The following is a 15,240-nucleotide window of genomic DNA, read 5'->3' on the forward strand; positions in this document are numbered from 1 at the left end:
GAGAATGCTATCCACTCTGCACATCTCTGAATCTCTACTGTCTGTAGAAATGCCTTATCCATGGTATGTGCTCAGTAAATATGTGTGGAGAAAGAAAAGAAGAAAACAATGGAAGGAAAAAAGGGAGAGATTGAGGAAGGGAGAAAAGAAGGAACTTATTTAACATCACTCATGGAGCAAGGAAAAGAATGAGATTTTCAAACCAGTGGTTTAACTACATCTAAGATTATTTTAAGAAATACAGCAATTCCATCATCTTTGCCAGCTATCAAGGAATATTAATAATGATAGAACTAATAGGTGTTTATTGGCTTGAATAAATGATTATTAAAATTAGGAAGTAAGTGTATTTGCTACTAACTCTCTTTCCTTTGTTGCTCTCTTCCTGGAAAGCCATCACTACTAATCTATAATCCACTGGATCTGTGCTTATACTATTTCAGACTTGCTGATAGCTTTACACTGGCCTATTCTCAGGCCATCATAAGATCACTAAGGGTCTGGAGCCAGAGATGAAGGCAAAATGAGTCGTCCACACAGGAATGAAGTTCATAAACTTGAACTCATTAACCAAATCTTTCAGCCAGTAGAACCAATCATTAAATTGCAAACAGCTAAAACAAAAGAGAGAAAGATGTGGAATGGAAGACAACATTAGGCTCTAGTTGTCCTTCTTTTACAAGGAAAAAATCAAAATCGTCCCATCTTCACTTAAGAATCTAAATATCTCAAACATTTGTCTTGTTTCATCAAACCCAAGCCATCCAAGGAGAAATGGGCTGCCTTGGGAAAAGAAGCTGAAGGATAGCAGGAGTCTGGAGGGATTCTACAGAGGAAACATGTGCTTCCAACTAATTGAACAAAGATGTCTCAGAACTTTGCAATTTTGATATTAGTTCAACTATTCTTTCAGAACTACAAAATTTCAAGCTGTACTTTGCTTTTCATAATACTCTGGGAAAGGCTTTAGATTAGGGCTTTGGTTCTGGATCTGCCAATATGTTTCTTTTTTATTAGTATGTGTTTGTTTTATATAGTTATATTCATGTAGGGGAATTGGTACATACACATAGTCCATATTGATCAGTTTTACTCTCCTTCCCCATCCTGCTCTCCATTATGTTGCTTTCTGATGTTGAGTTATTTTCCATCTCTTTTCCAGTTTTCTCCTTTATAAAACGGTGTTTAGAATCCATGGTAACCATAATGTATGGGGAATTTTTTCCCGAGAAATGGAAACAGTTACTCAGAAATCTGGTACAAATTAGCTAGATGATCTTGGACAAGACATGTCAACTCTGTGGGACAGGTTTAGCATCTTCAAAAGAATCAACCAAGCTTCTATTTAATGTTTATTAGATTCTCAAAACCATTCATTTAGCTCTTTCTTTTATTGCTTGTTCAAAATACAAAACCACAAATTGGCATGTTCTGATATATACTTCCAAAATATTTTCTACCAGTAGCAGTTCCTGGTTTCTCATAAATATCTTATACCTGATGTGGCAAAAGGTAAATATAAACTATACCTGGTAATGCATACTTTTTCCCACACTATACTAATAAGTACCCAAAACAAGCCATGAAAAAACGTACCATTGTCTTCATGAAAATCAGGTGGCAGTAGACCAATGGACTTCAGATGCTCAGGTGTAGCTGCAGAAAGTGACATTATTTCCCCAATAGCTTCATGAAACCCTTCATTAGCTCCATCTCTTAGCAGGAATGGTTGAATGGCATATGCCATATCATACTGAATGTGTCCCATCTCATGGTGGGCTGTCAAGAAGTGGTCCATTGTCACCTTTGTGCACATCTTGATTCTGCACAAAAATGAGCAAGACGAAAATGAATCTCATTGAATTTCATTTAATCATGATAATACAGTTGTATGAAGTTTTGGTAGCGTGAATTCCCTTTCCAAGACTTACTCACCATTGAATCTTGAATATCTACATCTTCTGTCCTTAAGTACTATTGCTCAATATAAAGTGATGGGCAAGGCAGAATCATATTCTCTTGCTCATACTAATAGGAAAAGAAGTAAGAATTCTATGCTATAGAAACTCTGAAGCAGATACTCTATCAGTGAGCAATAGTTATGACCAGGGTTATAACAATGAGCGAATATAAGCACAGTCTCCTACAAGCACTAAGAAGAGCATAATTGAGAATGTCATGGGCAGTCTGGACCTTGACTGATGTGCAGGGGTTTGCCAGATAGAGGGTGGGATTCCTGACATTCCTGGCAGTCTTATAATAAAAGCTTGAGAAAAATAAGACTTTGTGGACACTGCAAACAGTTCAACAGAGCCAGAATAGATAAATACTATCAGGGGCTGGAAATTTAGAATCAGGGATCATTAGTAGGTAAGTTAAGGAGTGGCTTTGATGGGTCATAAAGCAGGATAGAATGACAAGAAAGAGGACCAAAAACAAAGCTTTAGAAGGTCCTAGTACCTGAGTGTCAGGAAATGGAAATGGTTCAGGGGAAATGGAAAAATTGCAATCAGAAAGGTCAAAGGAGTCTGGAAGAGGATAATGATGTAGAAGTCAATGAAAAATGGCATTTGAAAGAAACCTGAAATATTGTCTACTGCCCTGTGGCTCAATGAAGTAAGTACTACATTTGGCAGTTAGGTGGTTCTGCAACTTGGCATGAACATTTTCATTTGGGTGAGTATATGGATCATACATCAGTAGATTGCCCAGTTAATTTTCCTACCACTCTGTGTCACTTTCTATAAATACATTTTAAGGACACTTCACTGCCTAAGAGTAGACAGCCTCCTATATACACCCTAATGTGACATGAACTTGCTTTACTAATGATTTCTGTTACCTTTTGAAGCCATTATAAAAACCATTATACATTTCTTGTTTACGGTATGTAAGATTACGTGTATGGAAACTTACATATATTTCCTACTATTAAGCCTGTTTCTAGTACCAGGGTTAGTAAACTATGGGCTGATGCCTGTTTTTATGAATAAAGTTTAATAGGAACACAGCCAAGCCCATTTATTGATGGATTTTCTATGGATCCTTTCATGAGTTTGAGTAGATGAAAGACAGACTTTCAAAACCTATGCTCTCTACTATCTGGCTTTTGTGCAGAAACAGACTGCTGGTCCCTACTCTCATGGGTGCTGGTGGTGCCCTGCCCTGATCTATTTTACCAGGCATATCCAGCCCATCCAACCCTCCCCCACCCCACTACTCAAGTCATAGCTAACAAGGGCCAACAATTGCTTTTTCTTTTCAATGCTTTGGCCAAATGGGAAGTACCTCAGCCAGGAAGTTGTCCCCCTACACTTTGGAGAATCCGTAGCCAATGATTTATAGAGAGTATAAAAGGCCATCCCTCTTATCTTCAAGTATGACTAACTCTGGTTCAAACTAGGCTCTAGTGGTTCATAGGATCAGGCTGAGGCCAAGTCTCCAGCACAGACTGTATCTTTAGCTATTATTTCCCTTCACTGTCCCAACCTGTTTACCTCAATCCCCTGTGCCTGAAACCTCTCGTCCCACAAATCCCTTATACAAAAAACTCCAATTCAGTCTATGAAATCCAACCTAAGACACTCAAAAACCTGCCTCCCAGGAATTATTGTTCTGCTTCATAGAGAAGGAAACTGAACCCCAAAAAGTTAAATACTTTGTCCAAGATTGCCTGGTCACTAAATGACACATCTAGGATTCCAAAGCTTTTTCTTATTCTACCACATCACACAGACTTTCCTTCACATACTTACTATTCTAGTTTAACTTGCTGACTCCAGTATATCTGCCGCATCCTGCCTCTCTACACCTGACCCTGCTGTTCTCCTGGCCTGGTACCCTCCCAGTTGCCTGTCCACAACCTTCTTGTATTTTAAGCCAAATTCCAGTGCCACCCACAAAGCCTTGCCTGATCCTGTCTCCTGTTCCAGGTGTGGTCAATTTTCTCCCAGTTTCTCATAAAGCATTCTGTGTCTTGATTATGACATGTTCTGCTTTCTCCCTTTTATGCCGGCTTTGTAATCACTTATGTCATTTCACTCACAAGAAAACACGAAGCAAATTAGTTTCTGAGTCACTCCATGTTCCATAATTCTCAGCACCAAACTTTTCATAATCTATGATCATGGCACCACCATGATCATAGAACTACAATATTTCAAAATGAGGCAAATCTAAATGTTCGAGGTGGGGCCTGCTGGTAATCTTCTATTCCCAGGAAAGCCCAGATGTGTTTTTATGGATTCCCAGTCTCAGTTCAAGTACGGTAATTTCATCCTTTCTGTGCTGAAAGAAACAGAGAAGGACTGCCTGGTTTCTTTGTCTCCCATGATATATGCACTGGAAGTATCAGCTCAACTACCTGAAGTCGTTCTTCCCCATGTCCCAAGCTGTGGGGTGGCAGACCACTTTCTGACCATCTCCTGGCTCAGTTAGCATGGAGTTTTTCCAGAATCCTTGAGTCATAGGAGGAAGACCAACAGATACAAAGAACTTCTCAGCCTCTTTGAATATCTTCTCTGCATCCCAGGACTGGTGGGGGGGGGGAAGAACAGTATTTAATTATAGCATTAAAATAGCAACATTCTTTCAGTTGGATACACACATTGGACAGTTTTTAAATGTTTACATTCTTTGTCCCATAACCCTCTCTGTAGAGAACTAGTCTAGGAAATTTTCAAAAACTAGGTCAAAGAATTACATTGTCTGATTTTTTAATAGAGAAAAATTGAAAGCAACCACCAGAAAAACTGGAAGCAACCATCCTTAAACTAATAATGTTATCCTTGGAGAATGGAATTGTGCCGCTATCCAGATTATATTTAAATAACTTTCATTGGTATTATAAGATACAATGTAGTAGTAAATGAAAAGGTAAAATATACAAACCATTCACGTAGTACACATCTTGATAAGGAAATACTGTATGTGAAAATATTAACAGTAGACCTCAGTGAGGCCTGTGGGGACTGGGAGTTCTCACCCAGGGAGCTGCCCACATCCAGGATCCATCTCTGAAACCCATAGGGGCCAAAAGTCTGCACCCACCACCCCACAGTCATCTGGGAACCCTTGATGAGATTTTTGGGGAATGAAAGTCTGCACCCAGTGACACGCTCACATCCAGGAACCATCTCTGAGGCTGCAGGGACCAGGAATCTGAACCCAATGACCCACAGTCATCTGAAAACCCACAGTGAGGCCCACAGAGACTTGGAAACTGCACCCAGAGACCCACTCACACCTAGGAGCCATCTTGAAGCCCACAAGGCCTGGGAGTTTCAGCTAGAGACCTGCGGCCATCAGTAACCCTCAGACGGGCTGCCAGCACAGGAAGCAACTACTACTTGGCATCCAGCTGATTCAGAGGAATACAGGAAAATGCCAAAACAAAAAAAAAAAAAAAAAAACAAAATGCAATCTCAGACTTCCAGCCCATCCAGATCCAGTACAGGAAACATAGATGTGGATGAATTTGGAAATTACATAGTTGAAATTTCTGAAATGATAGCAATGGAAGTAAAGAAACTACTCTAGGAAGCTGTAAAGGAAATCAGATCAGAAATAACCTCTCAGTTAAAAACATAAATGATAAACATAATGAAAGAACTGGTGAGTATACCCAAAGAAGACATAAATAAAAAATAGAGGAGCATAGGAAAATGATGGAAACCATGAATGAACAATACAGGAAACAATCGGGATACATGGAACAGATTCAAGGAGATATCCAGGGAATCAAAAATTTCATTGAAAGCTAGCAAAACGGCATAAATGAAATTGAAGAGAGACTCTCAGACTTTGAAGACAGAATTGCAGCTGGTGATCATGACAGGAAAATAGTAACAGTAGATTAAGTGAGATTATGTGTGATTTTTTGTTTTCATTCTTCATGTTCTAAGTGCAAACGTAAAACGCAGTGACCTTCTATTTGCTCAATACCATACAACTCAAATGAACAGTCATTACTTGAGCTTTACAAAAATCAAGACTATATTAGGTGTAAGCGAAGACACAAACAGTAAGGTAAACATGAGAACATGGGCTTTTGGAATTAAAAATGCGCAGATATGGCCTAAAAGATCATGGAAAACTGGCCCTTGGCTTTGTGATGTATGAGGAGTCTGAAATTTCTGACTATTTTGTCTAATGTCATCTGGCAGGTAGTTTCTGAATCATTTTTTAGTAACAAAGAAAACCTGAACATAAGTCAATTTTAGTTTATCTCCTATGTCTACCCTGGAATTAAAAACTAGAATACGAAACTACGAGATTTTATTATTAACCTTTAAAAACTTAATGTCACGCATTTGTATCAATGAGTATGACACTCTTTCTCTGAATTTAAATTAGTCTTTAACTGATACATAAAAAGAAAAACGGTACTTATTTCTGGGGGTGTCGTGATGTCTCAATACATTATGTAATGTTCTCATCAGGGTAAACATGCCTATCTCTTCAAACACTTATTTTGTTATGGTGAAAATATTCAGTCTTTTCACATAGCTTTTTGAAACATACAGTACATTATTGCTATTTGGTGTGCCATGCTATAGCACACCAGAACTTCTTACTCTTAGCTAACTATAACTTAGTCTCCAACTCCCTCTCTCGTACTGTCTCTAGATTTTGGTAACCACAATTCTAGTCTCAGTTCCTAAGAGATCAACTTTTTCCATTTTCACATATGAGTGAGAGCATGTGATACTTGTCTTGCTGTACCTGACTTATTTTTTTAATATAATGATCTCCAGTTCTATGTATGATTTTGCAAATGCCAAAACTGCATTGCTTCTGTGGATTAATAATATTCCATTGGATTTCTGTACCATGTTTTCTTTATTCAGCCATCAGTTGGTGGAAATTTAGATTGTTTCCATTTTTTATGAATAGTGCTGCAATAAACGAGGAACTGCACATGTCTCTTCCAAATACTTATTCTATTATCTTTGAGTATATATCCAATAGTGAGGTTGCTGAATCATATGGCAGCTGTTATTTCTCATTTTTAAGCATCATAATATTTTCTGTAATAACTATATTAGTTTTCACTCCCAATAGTAGTGTGAAAGGGTTCCCTTTGCTTCACATCTTCACCAACACTTGGTATCTTGGGATCTTTGTAATCTTTTATACTAGCAATTCTTATTGAAGTCAACTAATATCTCATTGTGTTCACGATTAGTGAGGTTGAGCATTTTTCCCCATACTTGTTTGCCCACCTGTCTTCTTTTAAGAAATGTCTTAATGACCTATTGTTCATTTTTATTTGCTTGTTTGTTTATTGTCTTTTTGAGACAGGGTCTCACTATGCAGTTCAGACTGGTCAGACTTTGTAGCCCAGGCAGGCCTTGAACTTGCAGCTATCCTCCTGCCTCTGCTTCCTGAGTGCTGGGATTACAGGCATGCATCAACACACTCAGCTCCATTGCCCATTTTTAATCAGGTTATTTTGGTGATTTTGTTTCTGATTTTGAGTTTTTGGAGTTCCTTATATGTTCTGGATATTAACATATCGTCAGATGTATGGCTTCCAAATATTCTCTCATTCTGTGGGCTGCTTCTTCTTTCTGTTATTTCTTTGGCTGTACTAAAGTTTTTAGTTTGATGTAATAATATTTGTCCATTATTTTGCTTTTGTTGCCTGTTCTCTTGGGCTCTTGTCCAAATAATCTTTATTTCAATATCCTGAAGCATTTTTCCTGTGTTTCCTTCTAGTAATTTCCTAGTTTGGGGCCTCATGTTTAAGACTTTAATGTATTTTTAGTTCATTTTTAGGGCTGATGAGGCAGAGGTCTAGTTTCATTCCTCCACTTCTGTATGTTTCATTTTCACAGAATCATTTATTGAAAAGACTTACCTTTCCAATGCATGTTAGCACTTGTGTCAAAAATCCGTTAGCCATTGATATGTATGTTTACTTCTAAACTCTCTACTCTGTTTCATTACTCTATGCGTCTACTTTCATGCCAAAACTATGCACTTTCATTTGCTCTAATTTTTCACAATGCTGCTAGAACAGTTGCAAGAGTTTAGATCACCCTGCAAATTCAAGATTTTATTCGTTTATGGACTTTCCACAGGAGTATATGTGAAGATGTTCGCTGCATTGCTAGTTATAGATTTAAAACTATTGACTAGAAAAGGTTCAACAATAGAGAATTACTGTATAACCACCTAAAGAAATGTTATAAGGCAAATAAAAATATGACTTAGTTTACCACACAAATCTAAAATTTAAGTAAGTAAAGACAAATACATAACTAAAATTTTAATATTATTTGATCAATGGAAAGGAGCACACAGAATTTAAATAATTATATCAAGAAGACAAGAAAAGAGTGATTTAAATGATTCTTGTAATCATTCTTAAAATAATGATTTTTAATATGAAAAACCTTTAATGATATTCTTGGTTTTTTACTATTCATTGAACATTTACTTACCAATCACTAACTTTGAAAAGTGTACTGCAGACCAGTTGCTAACTCCACATCTTACTGCTTAAAGGAAAACTCAGGTCTTCTCTATTTTTAAAACCTCTCAACAGAATCAATACCATACTTGTTATTTAAGGTATATGAAGTCATTGATATTGTACACCACTTTTCTAAAAGAACTCAGATGCATAAAAACAAACGTTAAATTATCGTGAATTTTTAATTTTCCCAGTTTTGCACACAAATGATAAGAACCGAAGGATGACATAAAAGAAATGAAGTTTAAAATTTAGGTTGTTTTCAAGGCCTCTTTTCCTACCTGGCTCTCCATTGCATCAGTAACATCTATGTTTGGTTTCTGTTGAAAAGGTACTGTCAAGGAGTATAGTTCTGTCCAAAATCTACCCCACATATCACCTATATTTAAAGAGAAAACATTAATATAGTGAAAAATAGCAAAAAATACAGATCTGACTTTATACAGTGCACAAGATTGGTTTGGTATGCAAACCATATAGTATTCCTAAACAGTCTAGTTTCTGTGCTTCCCCGTTGCTATGTTTCTACACTATTTGCCTTCTCTTATTTTAAATTGCCAATATTTCCTCCTCCTATTGCTTCTAGAAGATTAAAATAGTGAGAAATTATCTGGATAGGCAAAGCTTGTTAGGGAATAAGCCTAATTTTTTCTACTTTGAATCGCTTACTCAGGGGCACAATTTATTTAACATATGGAAAATTATAGCTACTATAAAAATTCATATATATCACCATTCATGGAACAAAATACTAAAAATTAAACTATTAGTGATGCCTCATATTGAATTCAAAAGAAATTATATAATGTAATAATTTAAATATATCTACTAAGTAGCCAGGCATGGTGGTGCACAACTATAATCTCAGTACTCTGGAAAGCTGAAGAGGATACCAAGTTCAAGCTCAGCCTGGACAACTTAGTCACTCAGTGAGACCCTGTCTGAAAATAAAAAGTAAGAAAGGGCTGGGGATGTAGCTCAGAGAGACCACCTTAGGTTCAATTCCCAATACTGCAAAATAAACAGACAATATTTCCATTAGTTAGTAACTAAGTTCACTTTATCACTATGGTAATACACTTAACCAGGTGACTTTTCAAGCATCTCCAACAATGTGAAGTTGGATTACAAGATCAGAGACCTAAAAAGCAAAGGTGAGTCTAGAAAATTCAATATAATAGAGCAGAATCCTGGCACCAAAGAAATGGGACAACACAGCTACATGAAGAATACTCCTGTGAATTCATTTTAAAAGATACAATGTGGAGTCCCATACTGAAATTTTAAAGAAAAACTCATCCACTATAGAATATATATATATATCACCAGGCTGAAGCATAGTCCACAGTAAAAGACCAAAAATGACTCAATAGACAAAATGACTCAACAGACAAAGTGACATGGCATGTAAAACACAAATATGATCGCCCACTAAATTGATGGGATTATAGTGTCTAGAACAAAGGCAGATATGGCACCACTTTTTCCCTCTGTTGGTCAAACCTCATCTAGAGTAAGCATTTAGATCTGAACATGACAGCTGAAGAAGGACTGGACAGAGTGCAGCTCATGCAAGAAAGAAGAGTTTAAAAAGTGGAATATTCAGGAATGGTTGAAATTCTGTGTGGGATATTTAACTTAAAAACAGTGCATATGTACTGATAACAATAATAGCCACTAAAATATATTGAGTACATACCCTTGTGCCATGTACTGTGCTGTGTCTTACAGTTTCCTTATAAATGGTACTAGGTTAGTCTATCTTAGAAGGAAGAACCCTTAGAAGGAAGAACATGATTGGGAAAAACCTAAATTACTGAATAATGTCTTCCAAGGATGTGTAAAGAGGATTTCCATATTTCTTTAGGATTAAAAATCATCATAATTCTTTTGTCCATATTCTTTTCTGCTGATAGATACTGGGTTTGACTGTGAAGAATTACCTGTCAGAAACCTTGTTTGACTATAAAAGGCACACAATGTATGGCATGAAATTTTCAAATATTTCTGTTGTATTTGGCCTTGGCCTTTGCTGCTGGAGTGAGAGAGAAGAGGATGGACTCTTCTTTCATTTATTACACATGCAACTCCTAGCCAAGTACTTTTCAGCACGACTTACTGGTGCAGTCTAGGTTGAACACATGAAGATTTTATGCAAGCCAGATCTTAATTTTAGAAAGACTTCCATTCACCCTTGAGCACTTCTGTCTTACCAAGTTTCTTTCCTTCAAGAATATGATGTTAAAATCCCAAATTCCACCTTAAGACCTTAGTCAACCAATTGAAATGCTAAAAACTTTTTTATTTATTTCCACTCTCATTTTAACCTGGGATTCTTTCTCTAGTTATTTTAAATAACCCCTTTATCCTTTGGATTATAGCCAACATAATGACGCTTTTTGTATAAAAATGCTAATGTAATAGGGAATGATTGAAACTGCAGCCTCTGCTGAAGAAAGTGCATTCACATTGTGATTTCTATAACATTATTAAATTCATCTACAGTTTTCAAGAACTTTATGATTGGTCTCACTCCAAACTAATATCTTATTCATGGAAATAACTGAGATGGCAAAGAACATGGGGGATTCCTGGGGTTTCTTACCCAGCAAATGAGCAGGGAGGCATCCAACCGGACTGATACGGGAAGGGTAGGTTTCCATCAACTTGGTTCTCACATAGGCATGGAGTTGTTCATATAATGGTTTAATCTAAAAGTCCAGGAAGAAAATTTAAGACCAATAATGGCCAACTCCAATTTCCAATCCCCAATGCTAGACATAAGAACTTCTTTATACAAGTGGAATTTCCTTAAATTATTTCTTCTCCTCTCATATATTCTGGAGAATTTAAAAGCCATCCTTCTTCACAGATATAGATGATGACTAGCACCACTATATAAAACAATCGAAACATCTGGAAGACTACAGATCCCAAAAGAAAATCAGAGCTCAAAACAATATCTTTAAGATGCCACCTACTTTTGACTTTAAATTGAAGTATAATTTACATAGCATGAAGTTCACTCATCTTTAAGTGTAGAGTTCCATATATTTTAGTAAATTAAAGTTGCTGGGAAACTATCACTGTCATGCAGTTTTACCACAATTCCATCTCCCCAAAATTTCTGTATACCTATTTTAAGCTAATATCACACTCAACTCCAGCCCCAGATAATCACTGAACTGATTTCTGACTCTATACTTGTGCCCATTCTGGACATTTCATTTAAGTAGAATTATATAATGTGTGATACTTTTGTCTGGCTTCTTTTACTTAGAATATTTTCTAGGGTCATCCATATTACAGCATGCATCAAGGGTCCATTCCATTTTATTACTGAGTAATATTCCACTATAGGAATATATCAGAATTAGTTTATCCATTTACCAGTTCAGGGATACTAGGTTATTCCAGTTTAACATTATTGTGAATAACTGCTATGAACATTTGTGTATATGTCTTTCTTTGGGTATATGCTTTCACTTATCTCATGTAGACAGCTAAGAGTTCAGTAGCTGAGTCATATGGTTTAAGTACATATTTAACTTTTTAAGAAATTGTCAAACTGTTTGCCAAAGTGACATCATCATTTCACTTTTTTCTCAATACTGGGGATCAGACTCAGGTATGCCCTATCCTTGAGCTGCATCCCTAGCCCTTTATATGTTTTTTGTTTGTTTGTTTGTTTGTTTAATTTTGAGATAGCTTGGGACCAAGCATGTGATCTACCTGCCTCAGTCTCCCAAGTAGCTGGGATTACAGACAGGTGATACCATAGCAGGCACCATTTTGCATTTTTGCCAGTGAGATATATTTGAAGGCTTTAGCATCTCCACGTGTATCAACATTCGGTATTGTCAGTCTTTTTGCCGTGGCCCTTCTGGTGGCTTTGTGCTGGTTTTTGATCACAGTTTTAGTTTGTATTCACCTAATAACATCTTCTTTATTTATTTGCCATTCATAAAAATTTCTTTGATGGCATATTTAGTCAAATCTTCTACCCATTTCCTTTTGGGGGAGTGGTTTGTATTACTTCCATTTTTGATAGTTCTGCCCAGCCGTGGCCATGGTTGAACAATTTCACACCAGAAGTTTGCTGGTGCAGGGATAAAGAGGAGGTGTAGAGGTCACAATGAAAGAAAAGGAACACAATGAGAAGTGTGCTTGAGATACCTCTACTCATGAGTTTCTCTCTTCCTTATTAGAAAAAACTTCTGTAGTCAAAGGCTGATGAAATAGGGCTGGGGATTTAGTTCAGTGGCTCAAAGTGCTTGCTCGGTTAAACGTGAGGTCGTGAGTTTGATCCCCAGTACCAAAAAAAAAGGTTAATGAAATAATAGTCTGGATTGTCCTCAGGAAGGAAGCAGTCTATGGCTCTGCTAACAAAAGAAGACAGTGCCATCCCCAGGATGATCGCAAAAAGTATTCCCTCTTTTAACCTGAAATACTGCTCCTTCCTGTAAGCTTTCCTTCTTATACCCTTTTGGTTGATAATTACTGACCGGTGATTAAAGGGGAAAGAACAGAGCAATTCTGATCACCTATAGGGGTTGCACTATTTTTCTTAAAAAAAATCTTTTCAACCTCTAAAATTACACAATTCTATGACTCCTGGCCGACCGCTGTGCTAAGAACAGCCCTGAATGCCTTTGCCCACCTCCCTGCCTTCCTGTGCACCGTCCTAGAGTTCTTGGGTTACCTCAGCAAAGGTACGCTCCACATCTTCAATCAACTGGTTACGGCTATAGTTGTAGCCATCCATGTCTTCTACTTCATAATCTCTTCTCCAGTAATCTCCATAGTCCTCATACTCTGTTTTTTAAAAGAGAAAGAGGAGAAAATAAGGGAAGAAAAGGAGACAAAATAGTATAGTTTATGATCATGCTGGAAGAGTAAAAGAAATCTAATGGTTTGTTACATTTTGTATTGCCTTTAGAAACATCGACCCAAAGAGATCCAAATAAATAATAATACTAGATTACTCTGTAATTCTGTTCAGCACTTGTTCTGTACTAGGAATTTATATCATCTCATTTTATATGCACAAAAGTGTACAAAATTGTCATCATTATAACCTACACTGTGCAGATTAACAGTTTATACTTATTTTTAAAATAAAACTTATTTTTGTATATTTAAGGTAGATGCCATGATGTTACAAACTACATATAATAAAGTGTTTATTATAATGAAACAAATTAATAAATCCATCATCTCACATAGTTACCCATCCCCTCCTAGCAAAAGTAGCTATAATTTATTCGGTTAGCAAAAAAACCTTGACTACAGTAAGCTATGATTAACTACTGCCCTCATGTTGTACATGAGATCTTCAGACTTGTCCATCTTACATATCTGCTAGTTTGTCTACTTTGATCTGTATTTCCTCATTTCCTCTCACTCTGTCCTCATAACCATGATTCTCTCCCTTTTTCTGTATATATGATCCTTTTTTGTAAATTTCACATGTAAGTGGAATCACACAGCATTTTTCTCTCTTTGTTAAGCTTTTTAAATTTAACATAATGTCCTCCAGGCCTGTCCATATTGTGGCAAATGGCAGGAATCTCCTCTGTTTATGGTATATATATATATATATATATATATATATATATATACCATATATATATATACCATATATATATATATATATATATCATGGTTTCTTTATCTATTCATCCCTTGATGAACACATAGGTTGTTTCCATACCTTGGTTACAGTGTATATGTTACAATGAGTGTGGGTATCTTTGTGAGATGAATATTTCATTTCCTTTGAGTATACACCCAAAAGAGAATTTCTGGGTCATATGGTAGACCTAGTTTTAATTTCTTTAGAAATCTCCACACTGTTTTCCCTAATAGCTGCACCAATCTGCATTCCTACCAACAGCCTATGCTTAAAGCAGGTGAACCACTTGTCCAACATCACATAACTGCTAAAGGGCGAAGTCACACACCTAGTTTCTTAACCCTGGGTCTCTATTCATACCATAGATCAGTTTGCATCATTAGCTTTAAAACACGCAATTGAGACTCTAAGGATTTTTAGTTCTCATCTTATTTAGAACCTTATGTTTCGATATGACTCAATTTTATCTTAGACATTGTTAAAATGGGCCTGTGTTCATTTGCAAGTTGTGTGTATACACAGCACATCTGTATGTGCTTAATTTAGTACCTAACCATCAAGAAACACAAGCTTATGTTAGTGTCTGAGCTAATAAAGTTGGTAAATGCATTTTAATCATTTTTATTTTTATAGCACATTGCCAATGGATGCTCAGAAAGATGAAGAAACAAATAAATATTTGAATGGGAGGATGCTCTGAGTATTATTTTTTAAATTAATAATAAACTACCATCTGTAGCTTGCCTAGGGCTTGAGAATATGTTTAAATGGCAGCAGGAGAACTTAAAACAGTAAATGAAAAAGAAAAAACTTTTTTCCTTACTCAGCCCCAGGGGGCAGTGTATCACCAAAGCATAAAGTATTCATAATACCATGACTTCATTTCATTATTAAAAAGAGTAGGCTAAGAGATATGGAAATTCCTTCTTATGCTAAGATTTTTATGGGTACCTGACTTAACTTATAATTACAACTGCAGATAATAAAGGCTTTCAGCCTAAACTAATCTGATATCTTTTTCTGAGACATCATCCTGAGGAAGACACACGAATGACCTCTGAGACTGAGCTGTAGTCGGATGAGGGTTAAAGTGTCTCTGTCCCTCATCCCGTCTAAGAAATAGGTT

General features: G+C 36.5%; 1 protein-coding gene across 2 annotated transcripts in view; it reads right to left on the reverse strand.

The window, feature by feature from the left end:
* The window catches only part of Ace2 (angiotensin converting enzyme 2), a 62,131-nt gene that overhangs the window by 25,243 nt on the left and 21,648 nt on the right, over nt 1–15,240 (reverse strand). For both annotated transcript variants that reach the window (XM_063242931.1, XM_063242930.1), the window contains 5 exons: nt 13,182–13,294; nt 11,085–11,190; nt 8,761–8,858; nt 4,364–4,533; nt 1,597–1,823 (listed from right to left, as the gene is read on the reverse strand). In XM_063242931.1, coding sequence (XP_063099001.1) covers nt 1,597–1,823; nt 4,364–4,533; nt 8,761–8,858; nt 11,085–11,190; nt 13,182–13,294 — 714 coding nt within the window. The remainder of the gene's footprint in view (nt 1–1,596; nt 1,824–4,363; nt 4,534–8,760; nt 8,859–11,084; nt 11,191–13,181; nt 13,295–15,240) is intronic.

This window comes from Cavia porcellus, unplaced genomic scaffold, assembly GCF_034190915.1.
Source record: "Cavia porcellus strain 051 isolate PalLab524CR breed Dunkin Hartley unplaced genomic scaffold, mCavPor4.1 scaffold_33, whole genome shotgun sequence".
Lineage (NCBI taxonomy): Eukaryota > Metazoa > Chordata > Mammalia > Rodentia > Caviidae > Cavia > Cavia porcellus.